This window comes from Agelaius phoeniceus, chromosome Z, assembly GCF_051311805.1.
Source record: "Agelaius phoeniceus isolate bAgePho1 chromosome Z, bAgePho1.hap1, whole genome shotgun sequence".
In the NCBI taxonomy this organism is placed as follows: Eukaryota; Metazoa; Chordata; class Aves; order Passeriformes; family Icteridae; genus Agelaius; species Agelaius phoeniceus.
In genome coordinates, this window is record NC_135303.1 from 83,712,852 (window position 1) to 83,740,474 (window position 27,623).

Genomic DNA, 27,623 nt, shown 5'->3' on the forward strand with positions numbered 1-27,623 from the left:
GATTCCCACTGAGGAAGGCAACCTGAGAAAGAGGTTATAAAGGGAGAGTTGATAAAATGTGTGTCAAAAGACTATATCTGGCAAATTATTGAGAACAGGAGGAGAGGGGCACCTCAGATAAAAATCTTGTGTGAGGGGGTAGTGTGTGGTTTTCCTTCCTTGTATCCATTTCCGAAGAAATTTCTAGCAGCTGCTGTCAGGGGTGATTTCAGGGCAATAGATTCAGGATAAGCATTCCTTACATGACAGTGGTAAATCATAAATCAGGATTCTGGATGCTTTAACTAACGTCCCCAGCAAGTTCTCCAGCGTATCCAAAGGCATAAGATGAGCCAATTTACAAGCTATGGGACCAGTTCAGAGCTCCTGTTACAGGAGTAGCCAGGGCTGAACTGTTTTCCAAGAAACAGTGATGCATTCAGAGAACACAGATCTTAAAACCAATGGTTTGGGACAAAGTCCACGCAATAAAATTCTGCCAGTCCTCTGCTGGTTTATATATTCTCCCTGAGGAAAAGTGCCTCTACAAATTTCACCCACACACCAGGAAAAAATAAATTTAAAATAACTTATTTCCACAGAAAAACCTGGAGTTCTGGAAGTGCAGGTGATTTCTGAAATCCTCAAAAAAAATGTTTCCAAATACCCCTCTGACATTCAGGCATGACATTGCCATAAGGATATCAGCATGAATATTGTAATTCTAGCATAAATACATTTTGACTCTAGAAAGTTTGGTCAAGAAACTTTCCAAGAGCCCGAATATAAAAACCACAGCAATTGCAAAGAAAAATATTCTATTAAATCAGAAGCATTTGCTAACAGGGAAGAATACACGGATTTATGAGATTTCTTTTACAAGATTTACTGCTTCTATAAAGTTTGCTGCTTCAAAGACTTGTTTGTCTTAGCCAAATAGAAGTGTGCCTTGCTTAGACAACGGCGTTTTTGAAGTCAGGGACAGTAAAGGGAAGCTTCTAGACTCATGTTTGTGTTTTGCCATGAGTTTCTGCTAAAGAGCATGTAGCCTTCCTGCAGGGGTAGGTTTGTGCCTGCTTCTCAGATTATCCGGGCTGGATTTTTTAGTTGCAGCAGTTGTATGGGAGGTGGGGATGACAGCATGAGCTGGATCGCTTCTTTCATTACCTGACATCCATGATTACTGACACACACATGCATTTTGCATTAGGAAATCAAAGCCAAGAGTAAGTTGAGGGCCTGGTGGGCAAATTAAAACCAGCACATTTTCTCACTGCAGTCATGCACTGGATACAATTTTCACTGATAAAGGAAAGAACAGAAGAGCCAGGACACAGCCAGGCTCTCCTAAAAGCTTTCAAGTCTGTAGGTGTCCTTCCCAAAGAGAAGAGGTAACTGTGTAGGCCTCATAATGAATATTTCTCCCCATGGATATGCTGGAACTGACCCATCCTGTGCCCTGTAATTTGGACACTGGATGGGTCTCACTAGTTTTGCTTTGCTTCTCCTCATGGCCAGCAGGAAGAGTCCTGCACATGAGCAACTATTTAACTAGATGGACCAGATTCCTAGTTAGTTACAGACAGCTGGACATCTTTCCTACGGACTTTTCATCGGCATTAGATTTGGAGAAGTTACTTGGGAAGAAAGAACCAGGGCTGCCCAAGGACACCTTGGCAGATTTTTTCCTCCACCCAGCTTAGGGACTGCCATCAGTTGGAAGCTGAAGGTTTGTTTTTTTTTTTTGTGGGATTAATTCCAAGACAGAAGGGTCAATTCACATCCTTTGATATCAGAAGGGCCACACTTAAATTTATCGATCTTGTTATTTACAAGCTCATGATCCTTGGACCTCCCTTTGCACTGCAGGTTTAGAAGAAACAAGGGTGAGAGGAGAGCCCTGATGTAATTTTGCCTCACATCCAGCCATGGTGTAGGCTTTTTCCTGATGCAGATGGGGTTTGGCTCACCCTTTGTGTACTGCTAAGGATAAGAAATACCCAGTCTGAAGTAATTTCTGTTCACAGCATTTTGGAGAATGAAGTTCACCACGTGACAAAGAAGTTTGTGTGTGTGCCCACAAACAAGTAATTGTGTTTGCCTCAAAATAGCTAAAAAAGGTAGGGAACTTCCCTAACCCTTGTATTCTTGTTTGTGACACCCATGCTTTCCTGGGTGAGTTAGAGTTATTAAAAAATTACTCACTTCCTTTTCTCTCACTTGTAGCTATTAAGAGAAGGTGATTTTGTTATTCGATGTGAGGTGCTTTGTTCCCTGAGTTTTCACAACTCTCACAGCAATATTTTGTTTTCCATCTTCAAGTTTAGGACATGTAATTCCCAGCTGCATCTCTATGGCTAAAGTAAACACTCTGGTCCATGGTGTGTTCTCAGCAGTTAATGCCTCTGTCCCGCTCTCCATGGTGTAGTTGTTAATTTGGTCTTGCGCTCTTCTGTGTGGATATTTTGGAACTGTATGTTCCAAATGGCAGATGAACCTCCCTGGTTAGAATGGTTAGGAAGGTTAGCTCTGGAAGGCCCTGGTAGAACAAAAACACTCAGTAATTAAGGGATGGACACAAAATGGTGCTGGTCTGTATTACTACCGCTGAAGGAAGTGCTGTTTGCCATCTGAGTCACGATGTGTGGCTGTGTGGGACATCCCAGATGGCTTTACTTAAGAAAAAAATTGCATCTCTTCAACTACCTTCTGCAGGAACTGGGCACATAGTGTCTCAGGACTGAGACGTGGGATGGAACAGGAATCAGAGCCAGATATTTCAGCTGAGGAGAGCTAGAGTAGATCTGCTTTCCCTTTACTCAGAGTGATTAGGTTCTCACAATGAGGAGTAGGAAACTGCTTAAGAAATTTAATCACAGAACATCCAGTAGAGAAAGGCCACTGCAACAAAGATAAAACATATAAGGTTTATATAGGACAGCATTACACAATCTCTGACCATATACTTCAAAAATGGGCTCATCGCAAAGGTGACAGATTGTAATCCAAACCAAGTTCAGAAAATAATTCTTGAAGGACACTGAAAGTACTGGAAAATGAGAATGTCACTGTGAGTACAGTATTAGAAGTAGTATCTTAGAGCGGACCCCTTTTGTGGTTTTTGTTGTCGTTTTCTTCTTTTAGAATTGTCTTAATTTGTAGAAAGCTAACATTCATGACTTTTCACAAAATTCTCTTAGCCTGTATAAAGCAGAGGTAGCTGCTGGCTGTCTGTAGACTGATTTGGTGACCTTCTCCCAGAGGACATCTCAGTACGTTCCTCATTTCTGATTTTTTTCCCTGCTAGCTCCCAGTTATCTGACTTCCAGCCTCATCTTAAGTCTTCTTTATTTCTCGGATACTGATTTCAGCCACTTTAGTGTGTTGTCTTAAAATGGTAAAGTCCTAAACTGAGTTACTTAATTGAACAGTATAAATATCAGACCCAGCATGCATGGCAGATCTCTGTATACTCAAGGTAAATCCAACACTTTTGGGACAGCTCCTCCCTTCTGAGCTGCACACAAGCCTCTGCAAGGCTCTGTGAAATGTCAGAGTAACTGTATGGGTACAACAGAAATACCCAGATTTGCACACCTAAGTGCAGTTCCTCTGGTAAGGCCTCCACAAATGTGAAAATAAGAAAAATCAAATTGTACACACAAGTAGATTTTCCAAATAGAAAGATCATGAAACCTTGACAAATAGCAATTGTTTGAGATCCTCTTTTGAGATGGTACTTCAAATTCTCTACCTCTGTCACCACTGGAGTTGCATGTACTCAAAGTAGTGTCCAGACCTGGATCCAGCCATGATGAGAGTTCAAAGGGGAGCACAGCTGCAGATTCCTGCCTCTGATTTACCACTCTGGAATGGGAGTTATGCACACCTGTGACTTTGCAGCTCTGCTTCACAGCAAAGACTCCCTCTATTTCTTCAAAAAGAGGAAATGGGGAGTAGAAATTAGACATAGTCATGCAAGTTTGCTCAACACTCATGAATGGCTTTAAAAATTCATTACATCTGTCCTACCTATACCAAAGCACCCACAACACACAGCAGCCTGCAACCCCTGAGTATCCAGGCACCCTTTGCACTCCCCAAGGCACTGAGATTTACAAAGGCCCAGGCTCAGAAAAGCTGAAATGTGATACAAAGAGCTGTGTTCAGTGATCTTCACCAACTGTGCTCCAGATCCTGCCTAGGATATCCTTATCCAGTATATTTCCCATAGCCAAGGAAATGCTGACAAGGAGGACTGCCACAAAGGAAAATATGAGATACCACTTGCAGTTAAGAGGATCACTGAAAGAAAACTGTTAGAGAAGCTGCAAACAGCTCCTTGTGTCTCCCTTCCATCAGCTGCTGTGCCACCGAGCCTGGGCACAGCTGAGAATTCAGCCCAAAGAATTATTCAAATTAATAGTCTGTGAATTTCTTAAACAACCTCTCTTTATAGAAAGAGCAGAGCTGGTCTGTGAGTTTCCCTCCTGCAGGCAGCATTAAATTCTGTGATTATACTTCTAGAAAGTGAAAAGTATCAGGACGAAATGGCAACAATTAAATGCCATATATTCTTCACCCACTACAGACAATCTAGAACTTGGCTTTGAAAAGTTTTACTATTCTACATTTGCATGATTGTCATTGATTTACATATAAAATTGAACAAAAGTAAATTACATTATTTGATAAGCTCCTTTTCTTTTTAATGGATTGAAGTCATTGGCAGTGTGGAATAACACTTCCCATTTAGAAGAAACATGGGAAGACCTATCCTATTAATACACCATTCCAGGAACTTCAGTTTGTTGTAGAAATTTTATTTTAGAAGTCTTTATGAGTGTAGAGAACAATCCCAAATAATTGAACATCGTTGAACTGTCTTATTTCCTCGTTGGCATGGAGCAATTTGGAACAACACAGAATGACAATGCTGAAGAGGGACCATATTAAAATGACAAAAAAGTAAGTATGTAAATACATAAGTGAGAGGCAGTAGAGGACTATGAGGGGAGTGTAAATAGAAGAGGGGGGAAGGAGGGCACTTTGAAAGGCCAACTTCAGCCTGGCCAGGCTGAATTCCTGAGGTGCTCTGAGCACTGGACAGTCTCTTGAGGCTGTTTCTTAACAAGGAATTTACTTGCTGCCCCCATTGCCTTTAGAAGGAACCTATTTCCCTCCAGTGTCTGCAGGAGGAATCTACAGAGATGAGGTGGCTGGGCTGAAGTCGGCTTTTGTGAGTACTCCTCACAGATGCTCCAGATTTTAGAAAGTGAGAATATATCATTCTTCCTGGGGAGAGGGAAGAACGTGGAAGCCCTTGGTGGTTCACAGAGTCAGGGTTGCAGTTGGCCCTTTCAGATGCTAACGTTCTTCCCTGAATTAAGTTAACTTGCGATAGCTTTATTTCTTCCATGCCAGAAAAGATGAACTAAGGGGGGATCCAAATCCGGCCCCCAAATTCTAGCAAAAAGGCTTCAAATCCCTTCTGCAATGGGTTCAGTCCCACACATTTTGCATCCTGGAGAGCAAACCCCAGGATGAAGCCTGTTTATCCCATGCTGAGCACGTGGGTATTTTGCTGATAGAGAATAGCAGTTCACTCAGATTTTTTTTTTTTATGTATGGCTTTTTTTCATGACAAGATGAAGAATGAATTCCCATGTGCTGTGTGGGAATTAAGGCTCCTTTTGCACTTCCGATCAGAGTTAAGACTCTGGCCTAGTGTCAAAACATCCCTTCCTCTTTGAAAACTGCTATGTCAGTAAGTAGCTGATTTTTGCTTTAGTGTGCTGTAAACTTCAAGGCGTGCTGAGGTATTCACATTATTCACACTCTAAATTCAGGTATTTTAAAAGACATTTTTAATATATTATTCTCTTTCTTTAAGTACCTAATAAACTGGAGAGCACAGAGGTGGTGTCCCACATTTCCCCTCACCCTGGATTTGCACCAGTTGAATCCCATGGGGTGTACTTTTGACCTTTGCAGCTGAGGTCAGATGTGACATAAGGAATGATGTGGAAGCAGCTGTGGAGAGAAACATGAGAGCTCTTCAGCATGGGATCCCATACCAGGATAGCCTTTGTTGTAAAATTATTAATGAAAGCTAATCTCTGAGTTGTTTTGAGCTTTTTTTCCAGAGAGAAGGTGATTAAATCCAAAAGACTTCTCATTTGTTGACTCTGAAAACAGGGAAATAACTTTATTTCTGAATTGAAACAATCCCTCTATTTAACTTTCATAAATGCTGTCTTATAAATGTGCAATCTTTTTTCTTCCTGCTGTAGTTTTCCTAGGTCTGGGTTTGGAGCAAGGTAAATAAAGTGAAGTATTACAACAAAAAGCGGGGGGAAATGATAGGAAAAGTGCTTATCACTAATATTTGAAGGAGCTGTTGATATTCACGTCCTATGGTATGTTTGTATGTTTTATTTTTGTAAAAATATTTCCATAAAGTCAACTCTGCACGAATTGTCGCCTGGGTTACCATTTGCCATTTGAATTGCTGGGTAGTCTTGCTGCATTGCCACAGGCCGTTTACATTGTTCTGTGTCCATATAAAAATGAGGCTTTTAAAAGTAACCTACATACCAGTTGCACCTGGTGTATATTTACAGCTCTGATTATACAGTGTTCAAAGATGACATTCCAGGGAGGCTGTGGCTGTAACACATTAAGTAGGCATTGGGCAGACGACTTCTCGAGGTGTATCAGCAGTCACATTCTAGAGTGTTTTGGGGATTATTTAATGGAAAGCGTGCTTTATGTAATTTTTCTTGCACTTCTCCTGCCATAAGTAACACTCTGCATCTCGATGCCTTGTTTAGATTTTCCTTGATGCCGAGTTGCCTTTGAGTGTGCACAGATACAACACAGGCGTTTGGTAGCTGAGTGAGAAGCCGTGCAATAGATGAGTTAAACGGAGTTTATATGCGATGCTAGGAATAAAGTCTTCACCGTGAGGGAGGTGAGGCAGTGGCACAGGCTGCCCAAAGAAGCTGTGGATGCCGCGTCCCTGGCAGGGCTCAAGGCCCGGCTGGATGGGGCTTGGAGCAACCTGGTGGAAGGTGTCCCTGCCCATAGCAGGGGAGTGGATCCAGATGAGCTTTAAGGTCCTTTACAACTCAAACCATTCTGCGATGTTATGACTCTGTGGAAGTGACGGCTGGGTCAAGGAACAGGCCAGGAGCGGGAGGTCCCTACAGCTACACAAAAAGGTACGTGGTTACCCCGAAACTGAGAGAGCGGCGGGGGATCCCCGTTGGCTCCAGAGCCCTGTTGGCTCTGCCCTCAGCCCTGCAGGCCGAGGGCAGAGCTATGCGGGACATTTGCGGGACATTTGCGGGGCATTACCCGGGCACCCCCGACACCCCAGAGCCCGGCGGCCGCTGAGGGCGCGGGCCACGCCCCATGAGGGCGGGTGAGGCTGGGAGGCGGTGCCCAGAAATGGCCGGCGCCGAGCGGGGCCGCGGCCGGGGCTGTGGCTGGGGGCGGGCATGGGCGGTGCCGGCTCCGTGATGCGGCTCGGCGTCGCCGCGCTGCCGCGGGATCGCTCCTTCCGCTGCCTCCCCGCTCGGGACGAGCGTTGGGAACCGCCGCCGCCGCCGCAGCCGCCGCGGGCCGGGGCCATGTTGGGCGGCGGGGCCAGGGCGTCCAAGCCGTCCTTCGTGTCCTACATCAGCCCTGAGGTGCGGGGCCGGGCGGGCGGGCGGGCGGCTCGGGCACCCCGGCTGGGAGCGCGGGGCGGGCGGAGCGGGGCCGGGGCCAGGGCTGCCGCCGGGTGCTGCGGGGCTCAGCCTGCCTGGGCTGCCCCGAGGGTGAGCGGCGTGGAGAAGAACTTAAAAAATAGAGCTGGGTGGTCAGCGGAGTTGTTTCTGTAAGCCGCGGCCAGGTGTGGGGCTGCGGCTGTTCGGCCCCTAAGGTGGGACTTTCCGAACCTGTTGTTCTTATTGTCCCTGAGCAGCATCACTTAGCGTTCTGCTCGGTGAGCTCCTTGCTCTCAGTCCCGCCAATGGAAAGCACTGGATAGCCTTCCTTAGCAGCTCGGTGTTGAATTCTTGGGAGTGTGTATATTTCTTTGTGTATCTTTGGTATTGTTCTGCTTGTTGTCCTTTCACTTATTTGTCGAAACTTATGTTGACAGTTTGACAAAGTTACCTTAGGCTCAGTTTACTGTGGTCATCTTGTTAGCGCATGATATTAGGTCAGTATTGTTTTTCTGTATCCCAGCATTCTTATTCCTGGTAAACAGCTGTTTTCTAGGAAAAACATTTGATGGCTATTAGCCATCAGTGTTAGGATTTTTCCCCTCATAGCTCTTTGTAATCTGTCCCAACCTGATTCTTCTTAATTGTTAATTCTCTTGAGAACTTCTTAAGGAAAAGATTTTTGTCGATCTTGTTAGTTAGTGCAGAGTCTGTCACTGATAGGACCTTGGTGAATCTGGTGGTTTTATTTTGCATTTGATCTGAAAGAACATTCAGAGTTGTTATGGCCAAATTCAGCTGTGGTATTTAAAACTTATGTCCTTAGTTGGTGATAGCAAATCCAGTTTTTTACGTGTTTTTCACACCCTGTGTCTTGTAGTTTCATCAGTTTACTTTGAAAGTTTTATCTCTTCTTGTATTTCCAAGTGCAAGCAGATGGAAATGATAGGTACAAGTATTTCTGGAGTCAGCAAATACATCCCTGACGAGGTCACTTTTTCACCTTTGGAAAGTACCTCATACAAATATACAGGGAACTGGATTTTGTGAAGGAAACAACTTCACTTGTTGGGCTTACTGGAGGACATTTCACCATTTAAATAAGTGTGGTGTATGACGAAAGCTTGCTAGAAAAAATGGCTGGTTGAAAAGAGCACAAGTAAATATATACATAGTGCAGCAAGATACCAAACAATAAAGAATACTTTAATTTGATTTTAAGTGCAGTGATGTAATGCTTCAAATATGATCCGATGGCTGCAGGAAGAGTAACTAAGCTATGTAACACTGGAAGATGAGGCTCTTAATGAAATACCCTGATTCATTAGACATTGGTGTCATTAACTCTTTACATGTTCTTGCTGCTTTTAAGCCTCTCCATGTTACACTTGAATTTAAGAATTTTATTTACTCTGGCAGCAAGAGGTTTGTGTTATAGATGTGACTTCTGCCATAGGATGGATGTCCCTTTTGTTTCTTCAAAGACACAGTGAAACTGAGGTTTGATGTGATTAGCAAGTAAAGCAAGTCTGACTCTGCTGTTGACAGCTGTTGACTGCCTTAATGGTTGCACAGGAAACTGAAGACTTTACTGGCTTTTATGAGGATTAAAAATAAAATTTTAGGTATATGATGAAACCTGTGAGGCTATTTTGGTGTCTAGAAAAAGCATGTTTATTAAATATCCTAAAGGAAGCAGAAGTGAGCATCTGTCACAGTGCTGTGTGAGGGAAAAACAACTTTGTGAACTCAGGTTTCCTGTGCAAGTTAACTCCCATGGTAAAACAGTGGAAATTCTAATTCCTTTTATCTGGAACATAGTTGGGTTAACTGGGAGCTTTCATCAAGGCATTTTAACTTCCAGCTGCTTAGGGAAAAATTACTGTCAACAGGTGTGATGCTTCCTCTGGCAGGCCATGTCAGAAGGTGGGAAACAGCAGTTCAGGGACTTGATGAGCTTGAGATTTCAGCTGTGTAGGATTGGAGTTAATGGTGGACTTCTCCATGAATTTGCAGAGCCTTGCCTTGAATCTTTTTGTACTTCGAGCCTGAGGCAAGATTTCCAATCAACCACTCTGCAGCTCAGAGCAGTAGAGTCCTGTGAGTTGCAGCCCTCCCTTGCTTGCAGCCTCCAGCTTCTGTGGTCTTGTCCAGGTTTGCTTGGGAAGCTGTTTTAAGGCCTTAAACTGCTGCTTCCAGGTTAGGGGAGCCCTGCAAAAGGGAAATTAACAGGTAGAGCTGAGTTTTGGTTTAGCCCCACCTTGTTTAGTCCCATCTTCAGATACCTGAGGGACGCAGTAGGCAATATTCTGAAAAATAAAATGAAGTCGGCTTTAAGCTGCTATGTGTGCTAATTTGAATATGAAATGAATCAGGAGCTCTATTCCTGTTAATATATGACCAGATGGAGGCAAGGAGTGAAAAGAAAATGCTGTTTTTTTAAAGAAACAGAAGTAATTTTTGCTGTGAAACCCCAAAATATCTGGAAAAAACAGAGTTTTTAACATCTGACTAAATATAACCTAGTTAGGCTCTGCTGTATGGAACTGCAAATCAATCAGTGGTCTGTTGAAAGTGAGACCGTAGGATGTTGATATTAATGACACACTTCCCCTCAGGACAGACTTGGCTACCCTGCAGGAAGTGGGGTGAATACTAGGGTATAAAGTCAGTGTTTTGACATTTCAGATCACAGGCTTAGAATATGTGTCTGTGGAGACAGTGAAACAAGGACCAGTGAATTACTTCATGATTTCTAATTCTTTCAGACCTTGAAAACTGAAGTTATTTACAGGTCAAACAAGCTGGATTGTATTTTCCAAAAAAACTTAATTTGCATAAAAAATTAGATTTCAAATTTGATTTCAAGCTCCAAGTTGGTATTTTTTGCATGTATTCTTTAAAGCTAAATCCTTCATATTCATTCTTATGGGATGTTTTTTCCTGTGTTAGCCTTTAAGCTATGGAAGAGGTTCTTCTGCTTCATGCTGCTTGTCTCTGAAATCTGGGGTACACCACAAACTCCTGAGGGTAACTTTCGTGCCTCGTGTGCTTTGTCTCTCAGATCCAGCACTGTTCTTAGCTCATAAACACTGTGAATACTTCTGGCTTGTAAATCCCAGTACGGTATTGTGATCAGTCTTAAAAACATACATCCCTCCTTCAAAATTGGGGTGGTGGAGTTGAAGGGGGAAATAAGGAATAGAGTTGGTGAACAGCTGGGCTGACATGGGGGAAACCAGGTGTTGATGTCAGAGGAGATGGACAGGACAATGTAAGGAAAGAGGAAAGGATAAGAGATGAAACAGTTGGGGAAAACACGTGCTATGATCTAACAGACTTCTGGATAAGGGAGCTGTGAAAGGAAGGAAAACAAGCAGTTAGAGGTTATTCTCAGCAATGCTATTCAAGTGTAGTAAGCATGTGCTGTGGGTTGTATGGCATACAGCATGGGAATAGGCTTGTTTGACCAACAAAGAGTCCTTCAGAAAGTACCAGCTATGTAATGTGGTTTGTTTCTGGATGCAAAGTAGATACTCAGCATTTGCATGGGTGTTTCCTCTTTTGCATGGAATTCGAGTGGAACTGTTCCACAAAAGTTTATTTTACTCAGGAGCACTGTATTCACTTGGAACACCACAACTGATTTGCAGGTCTTTTGGTACACAGTTTGACTTTGACAACTGATAACTTTCTTAAGTATATATTTATCTTTATCTCACCCATCTTTTTAGTGAAGTAAACACAAAAAAAACCCCCAGAGGCTCGTAGCAAACCCCACCAGGATGTAGATCTTCCCTGTGCAGAACTTACCTGTGTAAAACTATATAAAAGCATCAAAGTGTTCAGTGTTCTTGCAGCACTATTTGCTGTCACCTTTGAAAGCTGTCAGCTTTTTCAAACAGTACCCTTGATAGCCTGGAAGTGATCACTTGTTCCTTCATTATTTGAATCTTTCAAACATATTTTCTCAGCATATTTAGTAAGTCTTGTTTTTCATTTGTGGAATTACCTGTAGTGCAAATGTCCAGCTGTGGATCAGTGGAAGCATTACTGTGGGGTGAGGTAGGTTCAGAGTTTAGTTTGAAGCAGCAGACTGTGTGCATGGTGTCTCTGCTGGGGCTGATGAGCAACATCCAGTATCAGTAGGTACATATATGTATATCTGTATGTCAGTAATGATGAAAAAAACCCCAAAGAGATTCCTTATCAACACCTGGATTCTGGCATGCAGGGCATGTTTTTCTCTCTTTACTTATTTCCAGTACACAGTTGTTTACCTCCCTGTGGAGTGAGAGGAATTGCTTTCAGTTGTGGTCACACTGTAGGACAAAAAGCAGAAGTAATTTGGGATTCCTTTCCTGCTCCAACCATAAGGACCCTGTTAATAAACATAACTTGACTTTCTTGCCCTAAACTCTGTTGCCTCACTCATGCCTTCAGCACTTGGGGAAGACTTGTCTCCCCAGATGGCTTAAGGAAAATACTTTAACCCCTTTAAATATACTTTTTGGAGGAGAGCTGACTGTAGTCCCTGGGTATAGCAAACTGTGCAGTTGCTCCTTATATTTGGGTAAAAAACAAGAAGAGAACCTTCCTTAAGGAAAGAAGTTTTTTTGTTTTCTGTTAGCAAGAAGGGGGATGTATTATGAATTAATTTGGTGTGACATGTCAGCTTGAAGTTTTGGCATAATTTGGTACTCTCTACTGTTAAAATTGATAATTAAAGGACATTGCCATATTTCCTACCACAGTTTGAGAACCTGGAATAAGGAATATAGCACAAGGTAAGTGCACAGGTGAGAAGCATCTCTTAGAAGTTTCTAAAGCCTTTAGAGGCTGAGGTTCTTGTATCAGAAATGTCAGAAACAAAGTTAATTTTCCTCATTTGCATGGTGTCCTGTGGGTGACTGCTTTTAAGTGTGGCTGGTAGTAGGGCTTCCCATGTCGTGTCTTAAATAAGTGACAAAATGCTGCTTGGGGCATTCAGAACATGGGAGCTACAGGTGAAAGGCTCTGTCTGGAGGTTTGCATGGCTTTCATTGGTCACATATGGAAAGTACTTGCATGCTTAGCTCAACAAATGGTCAGAGGGTGAAGATTTCTGAGGTCCAGATGTGTTCAGTAGCTTGCAGAAACGGGCAGACTTACGTCTCTGATGCTTCCCTTTCTTTTGTTTATGTGCTCATCTGACCTGCTGATGAGCCAGTTCTGCTAACAATAAGCACTAACAATAAAACCAAATGTAGGACAAGTATATACTTCCCAGCTGATTTTACAAATTAAATTACCTCACTGTGTTGTCAGACAAACCCAGGGATAAAGGAGTGGGTGGGTGACTGTGAACGTGTGACTGATTAAAGGGGTGTTGAGCATAATGAATTGAAACGGGCTCTTCAGTTAGTGGTAAGATCTGTGTTGCCCCAAAACTTATATTCATTATAAAAATAAAACTGAAACAGAGCAGAGATGGCAGCTGAATTTACATGTGCGTTCCTACACAACTTGAACTGACTCATGGTGAGTTAATTTTCCTTGCAGATCTTTACCTTCTCACTGAAAAGAGCAAATACAAAATGTGACAGTAGTAAAATCTAATGTATTTTCATACCCTTCCTAGGAAAATGAGTGCAGCAGCGTGGATTCTTCAGCAGCACTCATGGTTTGAGGTCTAGCTATCTCTATCTACATGTATCAAAACCACCTTTAATATGTTTGTTAATTTACTGCGAGAATGTAAATGTTGAATTTCAAATAGAACTCTTCTGGAGACTTAACTCATGGAGTCTGTTGAATGTTATAGGAATTCTGCCTATTATAAGCCCTTCAGTGTGTAGGCTTTTTTCAAGAAAGTGAAACTGGATTTTACAAGGTGATCTCAGTGTTTGTGGTCTCTAATCTGCTGTGATGCAATTTGATTAAATTTCTAACTCCACTCAGAAGACAACCAATTTTAACTTGCAACCAAAAACTTGTAACCACTTGTTCAAAATTATTTGTTGTTGAAACCCGTTATAAAAGCTTCATTACATTTTAACAAATGGGTGTGAGCTCAAAGAACTTCTTTTGGGTCAGATTATTTTTTTTTCCTTTGGTTCAGTTCTTCCAACACTAGCCTAAAGTGGTAGTCATGGCAGTAAGTACGAACAGTGTGTGTGCAGAACAGTAGGTACTACATTCTTTCTGGCGTCTCCCAAAGTCAGAGGTGCTGGAAAAGCACCTGGCTGGTATAACTGTTACTGTTCCGTGGGCGTGATTGTTGGCATGCAGTTTTCTGAGCAGTGTTGCATGTAGTTGGACACAAAGAGTGATTGTATAAGGCAGAGCTATTAAAGGCACTTTTAAACCCAAAGTTTAGTTTAAAGCTACCATTGGTGAAGAGACAATGCTGCGGCAAGAAAAGGTGTATATATTCCTCCTCTGAATGCAGAAGTATTCAGCATAAGTCATAGTAGCATTTTAGCTAACTTTTTACTTGACAAACTTGAGCTTTGAGTAATATTACTTCTGCAGCATCCACACTTAGACAGCAAAGGCAGCAAACTGGGATTTGTTTTCTCTATTAGCTGTCAGCTGTAGTTACGGATTTCTTTCTTCACACCACTACTACTTTCATTTTATAATCTTTTTCTCTTTTTGGCCTATCTTGAACATCTCTGCTGTTCTCATGACGTGGTTTCCTGGTGGTTTTGCTGTGCAGCCTTCAAACTTAGTTCTAGGTCTTCTGAATATGGAGTGCAAGTGTTTATATGAATGGCAGGGGGAGGCTGTTTATTTTTGTACTCTCAGGGGCTTTTGTTTCTCTGTATTTAATCCAGCAAAATTATTATTGCTTATATCTTCTTTTGATTCCTTGCCTTGAATTGCAGTAACTGACTGGATGCTGGTGACAAACTAAAATTAGCTTGCTTACTGCTGTGCCCCCGGGGGGGTTTCCAGTTAACTAATGGTTTTCCAGAAAGACTCCAATGCATGCAAAGTGATTTGGGCTTGGAGGAGGAAGTTCTGAACAGGCTGAGCAGGAAGGGTGTAGCATCTCCTCTAGTTTAATAGTCTTTTGGCTGGAGATTTTAGCCCAACTGTCAGTGCCTAAAGGCTAGAATAAGGGACACAGAGAATTTAATATGTTGGCTTTGTGCAGTTTGGGTCCAAACTGAAGGATCTCCTGTCACCAGGTTTTACCCCTTAGCTCCGAGATCCTGAAATACCTTTCCATATAGTCATGTTAGTGCTGTTTAATTAACTTTTGTACTTGTGTGTAAAAAATCAGAAACAGGGAGTCATGGATGAAACTTGAAAAACTGAAGGGTACATTAGAAAGAATAGCAAGTTATACATGGAACAGCTTATGAATGATCTGGGAGATGGTGCTGTAATACTAAGTTTATGCTTATCCATTTAGGTGTGCTGAGAGAACTTAAAAAATATTAGTAATGTTTTATTTCTGTCTGTTGCACAAATAGTGCATTTTTTGTGTGTTCACAAATGCATGTAACTGACACTGTGGATGTCAAAACAATTACTTAGCAAATAGACTTCTGACATTAAGTGGAAAGATCAAATTGCAGATGCAAACTCCTTTCATTTAGGACGTTATTTTCCTTAATTTTTATTTGCCAGGATATGAGGAATTAAAGTGGGAAGGTGTAGTTCTTTGCAGCCTGTGTTGAAGGTATGATCTTTGCAAAGTAATAATTACTCTTTCTCCCTTTAGGAAATACACATAAAGGAACCCATAGAAAAGGAAGTAAATCCTCGCTTATTGCCAGGTAACTGTTGTATATTACTAAATTTAAGTAATAAAAATTAGTGATTAATGAATAATACTTAAATATTTTCATGTCTGCAGCAAACACTTATGTAACATCAGTGTCACAACTAGTAAAATACAGGGTTTGGTTTAACAGCCCATGCAGGTTGAAATGTTTTTATCATCTCTATCTGCATGCGATGTCAAACTCTATAAAACCAAGTTTTTTACAGAGTTCAGTATCCTCAGGTAAGCTGCATGTGGAGAACAGTCAATACTTGAGTTTGCCCTGTTTCTTAGAAGTTAAAGTTGGGTGAGTTTTGTTTGTTTGGAACTTAAGACAAGAACTAGAGGAAATTTACCTTCTAATGGCTTTGTCTCTGGTGTGAGTTACTTGGGCCTTCCAATGTTTCTTTTACTGTTAATATTTTCTTTTGTAATTTACAATTACTTCTTGTTTAAAAATATTTTCTAGGATAAGGAAAGACCAAATACATGTAAAAGTTGACAATAAACTAGTGTTCTTCTGTTGGGTTTCCTACACTTTTTAGGAAAGACCTAGAGTCTGTCTGATCACATGTATTAAAACTTTACTTTTTAAATTTGAAGTTCAGTTCCTGTGAATTCTAGCAAGAGAACTTAATTGACTGTTATTTATGCAAACCTGTGTTTGAGACTTCCGAAATAGCCTTGGGACCTGTAAAATAGTCAAAGCTATGAAAAAATAACTACATTGAACTTGAAATAACAAATTCAAATGTTTCAGCATTCTTAAAGTTTAACAGTAAGGAAGATTGGAATAATTTTCTACTTGTTTATTGACTGTATAAACTCCTCTTGCTGGATTTTGGTTTTTTTTCAATTACACCCTCGAATGATTGCTATTTTTCTGCCATTTGGAGTAGGCCAAATGACACAGGTACCTGTGGTTGCAGAACTCCCAAACATCTGCAATTCAGGCCTTCTGGAATGACATTCGTAACCTGGAAGATTACAACTAAGATTACAGCTGATTCCAGCAGCTGCCTCGTAGTGGGTTTGTGTAACAGTGATGAACTATCTTTAGGCATACAGTTCTGAGAAACTGCCAGGAAGTTATTGCTGCGATTGAGATTACAATTGAAATAATTCAATTGTAAATGTCAGTTAATGTTGCAAGTCAGTGTTTCTTCTCCACAGGTGAACTGCTGCTTTGTGAAGCCAGCACAGTGTACAAGTATGTGCAAGAAGATGGGTCAAATCGTGGCACTTACGGGAAACTTGTGTGCACAAACTTTAAGATTTCTTTCCTTGATGATGATTCTGCTTCAGATGATAATGTAAGAAAACAAGTCTTCTAATTATGACTAAACAGGCTCTGCATAAATCTTTCCCTTATATAAAGATGCAGAATGAGCATAAATGTGTAAAATTTGCTAATGGGTGCAGAATAATTTGAATCAGTCTGCATCTGCTTGATCCTTTCTCAATCTCTAATGACTATTTTAAGCAGCAGCAGTGCAAGCATTTATGTGGACACTTAGATTAGACATAGTTTATAACTCTTTATATTTTGTGAGTTGATGAAGTGTAAGTTAAAAGAATCCATTGTTTTGAAAACTAATCAACAGTTTGTTTAAAGCTGATTTCTGACTCTGTCTTGGTAGCATTTGTGGAAGTGTGAATGTTTCTGATGGTGGAAAACATCTGCCTGATTTGACTTTGGGCTACATCTGCAGAATCATTTCAGGCTGTACAAGACTGAGTAAGCTAATACTCAGCGGAAATGCTCTGAAAATTTATGTGGCTCAGTGAAACTCTGAATTATTTCATTCAAAGTCCAATGTTTGCTGAAAAGATTTTAAAACCTAGTGCTGTTGAGCTTGCAAACACTGAGAAAGCTAAAAGCTCCCCAAATCTTAAAAATTATTGCAATCTTTTTTCTTTTGGTTTAGGTGCTCAGATTTAGCTGTCAGAGGAGAATGGTAATGCCACAGTGCCACATGCTTTTGATGAGCTTAAGGATTGAAATAGTTTAGTCCATTTAGGTGCTAGAAGTGAAAAGAGACTCTAGTGGCTCCCACGTTCAAGGTGATCTTGACAGTTAAGGACAATGAGAATAATATGACTTGACACATATTGATTGTAGTCAGAAGTTTATTGGGGTTAAATTTCACAAAGTTTAAACATTAAACTAAGGTTTCTGCAGCCAAGTACAGACTATTGGACCTTCTGGAATTAATTAACACAAAGCTGCAGAATCTTTTGACGTAAATCTCAAGTGATCTGTGGAAAGTTGGTAATAACCATGATAATTTCTGTTGCTGGCTTTGAACCTTGGGTTTATAACATGCCAAGTCAACTATATTTCTTTTAACAAAAGTTTAGGATTAGCTACCTGCTTCAGAGTACTGCAGACCTGGAAGTAACTTGAATAAGGTTAACTCTCTTCACAGTAAAATATAATTTGCTGATGTAGTGTACATCAGCTGTTTGGTAACAATATTGAAACTGTTTAATTGTGGCATTGCTAAAAATGCCAATTTTAACTGTACGAATGGAAAGGTAGAAGTGAAGGGAACTCCAAATCACTTCAAGTTTGGTTACACAGTAGATTAGGTAATTGGGTTGTGTGTGTGTCTTCACTTTTCCTGGTCATAAATCTGATTTTAATGTTAGTGTGTTCTTGGGATACTTGTTCTTTTAAGAGACTTTGTATTTCCTGCCAGGTTCCCATAGCAAGGAAACTTGTCATAAAAGGGCTTGGATTACATGAAGCTACTGTATTTCCTGTTTACTGCAGTGATTTGAGTTGGAAAAGTGACTCTCAGTAGAAATGTATGCTTTGAAGCTATTTGAAAAGTAAAAACTGTATCTACATTTAAGCATGGCTGAGACTTCAATAAAGCTATATTGTGTGTGTAACTTGCATTTTAATAACTGTTGTTCAGTGTCCTGCCTTATGCAGCTTCTAAGAATAAGGAGTAATGCTGATAGTAAAACAGTCCATGGAAAGCCTTTACCTGGCAGAAGGTGGTACTGTAGTGTAATGTTTCTGTGATTTCCTTCACGTTTTTAGGAGCCACAATTTAAGAATAAGATTGTAGGAGAAAATGACATAACTCTGCAGTGTGTAGATCAAATATATGGAGGTAAGTCAGCTTTTTACCCCTGGGGGACTTAGAGTGCTGGTGCTCTTTGTACAAATACATCCTTTTTAGAAAACCAATATATTATTAAAAAGCAGCTGCAGTTATCTTTAATAATGAAATCACATAAGAAATTTATCAGAACCCAGTCTTATCCCTCAAGCTTGTCAAAATAATTTTAATTTATTTGATTAATTGTCCACTGGAACAGACAAAATGATTCCTTCAAAATGCAGTTGTTCAAAGCAGAGAGTGTGCTGTGAAAAGTCCCTAAATTTGGTAGACAAGGATCTTCCAATGTGTCAACTATTTCTATAAATATGGATATATTCACTTCATTTGAGCAATAGCAGTACAGGTACCGAATTCTCAAACAATTCCTTTTGTTTGTCTAAGGGAGCTTTGTCTTATGAGATGCATGATATCTTCACCATATTAAAGGAGATAGAAAAGGTGGTTTTAATTGCCAGATAAATCAAGTGCTTCGCATGGGGGCTTAGAGATGTGCCAGTATTACTAAAAAAAGATAAATGAGAATGGGGTGGATCATTTTAAGTATGGGAAGGCTTTATTGAGAATCCTGTTCTTGGACTAATTATGAGTATTCAGAGTGTTTATAAATGGTGGTGTTGATTTCTGAAAGAGTGGACTGGGGCAGACCAGTGATGGTTATGAGACACTTTAGTTTTATGTCCAGTGGCCGAGCTGGCAGCACTTGAAGTTGTGAAATGGTACATCCTCAAAGAGAAATGAGCAGAGGTTTGCCTTGGGGACTTCCTGGTGGTTAAAAAAAAAAATTAAGGAACTTAGAATGATCTCAGATGTCTGGGGACTTCCCCTTGGGTAAAACTACTTAATTGTTCTTTATATATCTTGAAACTTTAAACTTGGTGTGCAATCAGAATGTGAATAGATACAGCCACTGAGCAGCTGGTTTGCTGCAAATTTGCCTTTTACCTTGTATGAAGTAATTTGATGGGTTTTAAAAGAAAAGTTTGAGGCTTGCCAGCCTGTGTTGTAGGATGCTTGTTTTGTCTTGAGAAAACTTGGGCTTGAATTAGTTTCTTGAGAATTCTGGAAAGTCAGTCGAGGACAACTTTATCAACATTACAAGTCCCTTTTTGATGTTTACTTTCCTTCTTAATTTTGCAGTTTATGATGAGAAAAAGAAACTTCTAACAGGACAGCTAAGAAAGTACCCAGAGACGTTAATTATCTACTGTAAAGACCTTAGAGTATTTAACTTCTGCCTGAGATACACAAAAGAAGAGGAAGTGAAAAGAGTACGTATAGTAACTTAATTTGCTTTTCTATTTTTAGCTTGGTGTTGGGTGTTGTGAGGATGAGGGAAGGATGAAATTCACCCTGAAACTTGGAAGTGTTTTCTGATCATTTCCAGCTAAGACAGAAAGTAAAAGATTGATTTTATTAAACATTTCATTGTGCATAGCAGTTAAAAGACAGGTGCAGTGGCTCTTTAAGGAAAAGTGGAACTTGGGAGTGCTACAGGAAATTAGCTCCAACTCAGACAAGCTGTAAAGTTGTTCTATTCATGACATATAATTTCATTTTATTTTATACTTCAATATAATGTTACTTTCCTGATAACTTTAGGTTTTTTTGAGAAATTAGTCTCTACTCCAAACTAAGAGTCAACTAACTTTATTTAAATAAGAGTAATTCTGGAGGTTAAACATATATAATGTTACTTAGACAAAGTAGGTACAGTGTCTTGCAGAAAACATAGAAACTTTCCAAAAAGTCAGGTTTCAGCTGTTGAGGATAGAACCCATCAGTTTTGTTTAAAACCTGGATGCAGGGGTTGGTAAAAAAAAAAATAAAACAACCTTTTTTTTTTCTACACTGAAATCTTGGTGTGTGTTTGGGTGTTAATTTTTGGTCCTTTTTTAGATCGTCAGTGGTATAGTTCATCATAGCCAGACTCCTAAGCTGCTTAAACGTTTGTTTCTGTTCTCTTATGCATCAGCTGCTCCAAACAACACAGGTAAATGGTTTTTTTGATCTGTTTGTTGCATAGTTAGTTTGTTAAGCAGTCTGGGAAGCCTACAGTTGAGTTTGTGCTCAACTTATGGCTCTGTCCTACTGGCAGGTAGCTTCAAAAGATTAATTTTTCTTTTGTTTTACATTGTTAAGCATGTTGCTAAAAACCTCTGAATTGTCTCCTGTTGGTTTTAGTGTCCTTCAGGAAGTTGCACAGAAATTTTCCAAGCAAAAGTAGCATCCCTAGATTGAAAACTTATTGTGATTAAAATGTGCAAATGCTTTTCATGTGGTTCATCTAGAAAATACTTTGCTTGCTCCGTCAGTGTGGTTTTTCTGTATAACTGCTGTGAACCAGACTTCCTGCTCTTCATTCTGAACTTACAGCATTTGCAGTGGCATCCTATGAGAAAGTATTTCCCCTTTTGCTCTTATTTGCAACCAATACGCTTCTTCCAGGCAATTGCAAGAAAAGCATAGGTTTGCAAGGCATCTGACTTCCTTTTATATCTGACTTATTACATAATCTTCCCACTTGATCAAACTTGGCTGAATAATACATTAGGCTGCAAAATTCAGGACAAAAAAATGTCGGTGTACTTTCTGGCATTCTGTAATTCAGACTTTAGTGGATATAATAGTGCCGTTTTGAATTAGGAACCTGACCCTTAATGCACCAGCAGCACCAATTCCCTTCACAGAGGAAGGTTTTGATGTATGCAAGGTATTAGTCAAACACCAAAATATGTCAAGGAATTTCAGGATCATTGAGGTTAGAAGAAGCCTCTGGAGATTATCCAGTCATGTTCTTGTCCATATGCCCCTCTTCAGAGTAGGGTTAACTGCATCAAGCTTAGTCATGTCCCGTTGGGTTTTGAGTTTCTCCAAGTATTGAGACTCCACTAGGCTTTCTGGAGAGTCAGTTTCATTGTTAGACCCTCCTTTGTAGTGGAGAACATTACTGTTATGTATATGTGGGATTTGCTGTAGTTCAGCTTGTGCATAACTGCCTCTTGTCAAGTCACTGAGTCTGGATCCATCTTCTGTACTCTCCTCCCCTGTTCCACCCCCAGTGTTTATATACAAAGGGAGATTGGCCCCTCCTGAGCCTTCTTTTCTGAGTGACCCCAGCTCTGTCTCTCCTCATATCAGATGTTTTGAGCCCTTTAATGATCACACAGGGCCTTCACTGGTCCAGGAGCCTTCAAACAGGAGCCCAGCACTGGCACAGTCCTCCAGCTGAGAGCAGTGGTGGCTTCATTCAGCTGGTACACAGTGGCTTTGCTAAATGCAGCCCAGGAGCACCCTGCCTGTTTGCTGCAAGGAAGGCACATTGCTGGCTCTGGTAGTTCCTGCAGGCTTCACCTGAAACTGGTGTTCTGTTTCAGCTACAAACAATGGAAAAGACTGCAAGCTTTTCCAGGTAGAGGCAGAGCGTGGGAGAAGCCTACTCTTTAAAGCAACATCAAAGTGCTGTCCCACAATTCTTTCCTATTTTAATAGCTGTGTTCAGTACTAAGTGGCTCAGTGTCATTCTTCATAAAATTAGTACAGGATAAGACAAATAGACTGTAGATATTGGTTTTTATGCCTTTCACAGTCTGATACCTCCAAAATCCTGTTTCCAAGAGCTCATCAATAATGTTCTGTTCTGAGCTGTAAATTTTTCATCTACCTTATCTTCTTACAGTGAAAAGTTTCAAGTTACCATTGTATCTTCCATGGAAATTATAGCTCTCTTTGCTCTTTCAGGTTTAGCTGATATTGTAGAATGTTAGTCAATTAGGATGTGTGCCTAAAACAATTGACATTACTCCAGATATTATATGGTTACTGTACAAGATTTGAGGCTGAATCAAGCTGCTGTCTTATCTGTTTCTGAGGTGGCTAAGTAGAATTACAGGGAAGAGTCCAAGTTGAAAGTATTGAGACTGAATTGCTGTAATTAATTTTCTGCTCTTACTGAGTGCCTGAGATGTTCTATTCAGTGCAAAACTATTCATGAGGAAAAAAAATGAACCTTAAATGAAGTGCAATATCTGAAATTCTTGTAGAAAGGTTTTTTGTATGATTGTTAATTCTGCATTTAAAACACAGGATTAGATGCCAGTCAGCTGCATTAGTATAAAATGATATTTGCTGCATTTTAGGCTGGGTGTGAGGACAGCCCCAGCTGTGTGGAAGTTCTGTAACAAATTTTTCATTTCTGCAGGAGAAACTGTTCCTGAAGTTATTAGTAACAGCTGTATCTGATATTGCTGTTGTTGACAATCAGACTGAGGCAGTGTGGTGTACAAAGGCATTTTGTCTTTGACTCTAGATTTTTGGTACACAAGAGGTTCTGCTTGCTTACCTTAATGGCGACTAACAGGTTTACTTAGGATTGCTTTTGTGTTAGAACTCCTGACAGTCTGCAAAATTAATTTTATTGATGTCTGACAGATGGGAGGAACCAAACGGTGATGTTTGAAACCCTCGAGGACTGGCGTGATGAGCTGGAGCGGACCAAAGGGAATGTGAAATACAAAGCAGTGACCACCAACGAAGGCTACAGAGTCTCTGAAAAGTAAGATTGCCCTGGTTAATAGTGAGCTTTGGATGTGTGAAAATCAGTGCTACCTTTGATGCTGGGGATTATACAGGTTTTTAGGAGTCTTTTTAGGATATGGTTTCCATTTTTATTTAGGGAATAATTTTGTTTGTAATCTCAGGAGGTGATCCTGCACAACCTCTGATTCAAGCAGGGTTAACTTCAACTATTCAGGACGTTGGTTAAATCAAGGTTTGAGTATATCTAGAAGTGGAGAATAGAAAATACATATGTCTGGGACCTACACTTCTGTCATACTCGTTAGGATGACACTTTCTCAGTGCTGTACCTTTACTGTGGTAAAATTTCAAGTTACATGCACTGGAGATTTTTCACTGTTTTTGTTGGGAGGGGGCTAGATGGGGAAAAAGTAACTGGTTTAAAGTAAATCTGCAAAATGTACTGGTGGAAGTTATGTTGCCTTTAGGAGAAGGTTAGCAAAGTTTAGCTGAGCTTGGCCGCCAGTTTAGCAGAGTAGCATTTAGTGGTGAGCCCTTTAGGATGTATACAAGGTATTGTATACTTCTACTGTTGTTTCATAGTCAAATCTTGAAAGATTTCACAGACCTTGGAAATTTGTATTTCAGAGCCTTAACTATTTATTCTAGAACTCTGTCTTGGGACACCCAAATTGAGTTTAAGTACTTCAAGCCAACTTACATTGCTTCTCTGAACTGGGAACATAAATAGTGTTGGTTGATGCTGGAAATCCTTGATAAATTAAATAACATTCTTGAATTAGGATGTGAACTGCTTAACAGGTATGGAAACAGAACTAGTCATTTTATACTGCAAGGGTATCTTTTGAAGCAGCAAAGCATGAGAGAACCAAGGTAGACTTAGAAATCAGTCTTAGAGCTTGGAATTAATTGCACCTTTGTGAAGGCAGGGGAGTGTTGCAATGAAAATAGTTAAGACCTCAAGGCTGGGAAAAAAGCCTTATTCAAGCTGAAAATAAAGGCACAGCTTTGAGGGTAATAGAATTATCTAGTAGGAAAGATTATTGTAGCAAGGTGAATATATAGTTAGAATTTGAGTTAGAACACTCACCATCGTTAAAAGGAACTTTGAGATTGTTCTTTGTTCAGTTTTTGAGACCAAGATACTCTTTTTTGTTGTCTTAGGCTGCCTTTGTATTTTGTTGTTCCCATATGCATTTCTGAAGAGAGTATCTTGAAGTATGAAGGCAGAGGCATTCCTGTAAGTATATATGCATGGCTGAGGGTAAGACTCTCACTGAGATGGCAGAATTTTAATTAACATTTCAGATGTTACTGCATATTGTTTTCAGAACTTTTTTTTAACAGTTTACATGTATACCTGGTTATCTACAGAAGGGAAACAGATGTTGGAAGGAGAAGTGCTTGATACATTCTGTATTTCACTGAACAGTGTAATATGTAGGAAAATAATACATTTAACATGTGCATAACAGCAAGATACGTATTTACTGTTCACAGTTCCCATTTACTAATGTCTCATAGCCTACATATATTACTAGCCTGTCTGTCCATCAGCCTGTTTTTCATGAGACTGTGCTGAGTGGCATCTGGCTGGGGCAAGATGTAGGCCTTGAAGTGCTATTTGGATATTGAGGTGAAGATGGTGCATGTAAGGTGTAGCTGAACACCTCCAGTTACCTGGCTTGGGTTCTGGTAAGTGCTGTGGCTGTGATGATGCAGCGTTTTTACAAAGTCAGGTAGCACAACTGAAAAACTAGTTCTACAAGTCCAACAGAAAATAAAGTTAAATACACTAGTTTGCAACCTGTAGCAAGCTGGGTCTGGCTTCCTGCCTTTTAGTTCAAGAACCAGTGAGACAGAGAAGATGGAAACAAGGAGCAAAGTTATCTCACTTGTGAGGTCTTAACTTAGGTGTCCATTAAATTTGCCAAGGAAAACCATGTTCATTTTGTGCTCTTAAGTTAATCGGAGGAGATGGTACTGTACTGTCCTGCCTAAAAGTCAAAGTAGTGTGGTAGACTTTTTCTCAGAGAGTCAGAGACCTATTATACTGGCTCTTACACAGAAACAGAAGTGTTTGGGATTTTTTTATTCCATCTTGCGTTCACAGAACTGTAGAATAGTTTGGACCTTTAAGCAGGATCTAGTCTAACCCCCCTCTGGAATGACTGAAGCATCTTCTTCTACATCAGATTGTGCAGAGCCCTGTCCAACCTGACCTTGAATGTTTCTGGGGCTTCTGCCACCTTTGTGGGCATCCTGTTCCATCCAGTGTTCCAGCACCCTCCTTGTAAAAACTTTCTTCCATATATGTAGTTCTAAATCTACCCTCTTTTAGTTTCAAACCATTACCCCTTGTCCTATCACAGCAAGACCTACTAAAAAAGTCTTTCCCCACCTTTCTTATAAGTCCTCTTTAAGTAATGAAATGCCACAAAAAGATGTCCCCAAAGCTTTCTCCAGGCTGAGCAACCCCAGCTCTTCAGTGTATCCTCACAGGAGAGGTGCTGCAGCCCTGTGACCATTTTTGTGTCTCTGCTCTGGGCTGGCTCCAGCAGGTCCCTGTCCCTCCTGTGCTGGGAGCCCAGGGCTGGATGCAGTGCTCCAGGTGGGTCTCAGCAGAGCAGAGCAGAGGGGCAGAATCCCCTCCCTGCCCTGCTGCCCACGGGGCTCTGGATGCAGCCCAGGACACGTTTGGCTCTCTGGGCTGTGAGTGCCATGGCTGGGCCATGTGCAGCCTCTCACCCACAGCACCCCCAAGCCCTTCTGGGCAGGGCTGCTCTGGGGCTGTTCATGCCCAGCCTGTGCTGGCACCAGGGCTTGTCCCAGCCCAGGGGCAGCACCTGCACTTGGCCTTGTCAAACCTCATGATGTTCCCATGGCCCTGCTTCTTGAGCTTGTCAGGGTCCCTCTGGATGGCATCCTATCAAACCACCTCATCTTGGTATTGTCTGGAAATTTGAGAGTGCACTTAATCTCACTGACTGTGTCATTGATAAAGGTATTAAATAGTCCTGGCCCTAGTACAGCCCCCTGAGGGACACCACTCATCACTGATCTCCATCTGGACATTAGGTAGTTGACCACTACTCTCTGGATGGGACCATTCAACCAGTTCCTCATCCCTGAACAGTCCATGCATCAAACCTCTGTCTCCCCAGTTTTGAGAGAAGGGTGTTGTGTGTAACCATGTAAAAGGCCTTACAGATGTGCAGATAGATGATAACATCTGTAGCTGTCCACTGTTCAGAGGCCTTGTAGAACTCTTCTAATTATTTCCAAACTGTTTCTGGGAAGGTAGTGTCAGATTAGCTGGGCCATATTGAATTGGTTTTAGAAGGTAATGGAAGGACAGTGTAGTAATTTTTTCCACTCTTGATGATTGTGAGGTTTCTGTATCCTTCTGAGGTGCACCTCTTGGTTTCTGTAAATTGGTAGCAGAACTTCTATTTCCTGATTTCATTTGTGTAATACTCCTGATGAAAATGATTCTTACTCTCTGTTTCAATGCAAGTTTACAGATCATCTTGAGAGCTTCAAGGAATAAGAAGTATTCATGAGGAAATTAGGTGTAAAGGGAAGTAAGAAGCTTTGAGGACTTGTTTTGCCACAAGAAATACCTGTGACCATGCAATCTGATTTAGCTGTGGAGTGTTTAATACATTATTTCATATGCCTTGATTACTCTTTATGCATAGTTCACATGGAAAATTATCAGTGCATGTATTGTGAGTTATCTCAAGGCTGAGCTATTAGAAAAATCCAATAGTGGAGAAACTGATGGATAATATATATTCCAACTTGTTATAAGTTACTTGTAAGTATATAAGTATATAAGTTACTTGTAAGTAACTTACATAGTTACTTACAAGTTCTACTTTGCTGTGGCATATATTCCAACATAATTTGGCCATAGACTTTTTGATCAAAATTTTTTTTTTTTTTACCTGTGAGGGAAGTTGAGAAAGTAATGTTTTGGCATAATCTGTCATTTTATATTTCCCTGTGCCTGTGTAAACTTGCAAGTGGTAGCATAGTGTACTCAGGCATGTAATTTTGGTGCAGGTGTAGGAGTTTGCTTCTGTTGATGGTGTTATTAAATATGCTAAAAATTCAATGAAGGAAAAGCACAGAGAAATTTTGAAATCACTCAATCACTTGAGCAAATATCTTGTATAGGAGACTTTACATATTTTTCTCATCTGATAAATGTCTTTCTGCAGATTTGGTGTTGGTCTTGCCATAACGGTGCTGCTCTTCTCAAAATGTCTTCGTTTCCCAAAGAACAGGATGACAGCACTTCACAAATGCAAAAAGCCTTCTTGGATGGGTCAGTAATAGCTATTCTGTCCACAACACTTTGCTTGGTATGGACCTTGCTTCTCTTTTTTCCATATATGCTATATCTTTTAAGCTTTCACACATCAGGAAACAAGTTCTGTATCTGAAAGTAGTTTGCTGTAGTGGAATGTGTTAAAGCCCTTGACCCAATGGCACTGG

At 40.6% G+C, this 27,623-nt stretch overlaps 1 protein-coding gene across 1 annotated transcript in view; it reads left to right on the forward strand.

Moving 5' to 3' along the window:
* Window positions 1–7,487: 7,487 nt before the first annotated feature.
* MTMR12 (myotubularin related protein 12) overlaps window positions 7,488–27,623 on the forward strand; it is a 33,122-nt gene continuing 12,986 nt past the window's right edge. Inside the window, exons 1-9 of the mRNA XM_054652125.2 lie at window positions 7,488–7,673; window positions 15,406–15,460; window positions 16,621–16,760; window positions 18,500–18,572; window positions 19,722–19,852; window positions 20,481–20,574; window positions 23,013–23,136; window positions 24,285–24,360; window positions 27,347–27,453. Of these exons, the coding sequence (XP_054508100.1) occupies window positions 7,503–7,673; window positions 15,406–15,460; window positions 16,621–16,760; window positions 18,500–18,572; window positions 19,722–19,852; window positions 20,481–20,574; window positions 23,013–23,136; window positions 24,285–24,360; window positions 27,347–27,453 (971 nt within the window). The 5' untranslated portion in view covers window positions 7,488–7,502. The remainder of the gene's footprint in view (window positions 7,674–15,405; window positions 15,461–16,620; window positions 16,761–18,499; window positions 18,573–19,721; window positions 19,853–20,480; window positions 20,575–23,012; window positions 23,137–24,284; window positions 24,361–27,346; window positions 27,454–27,623) is intronic.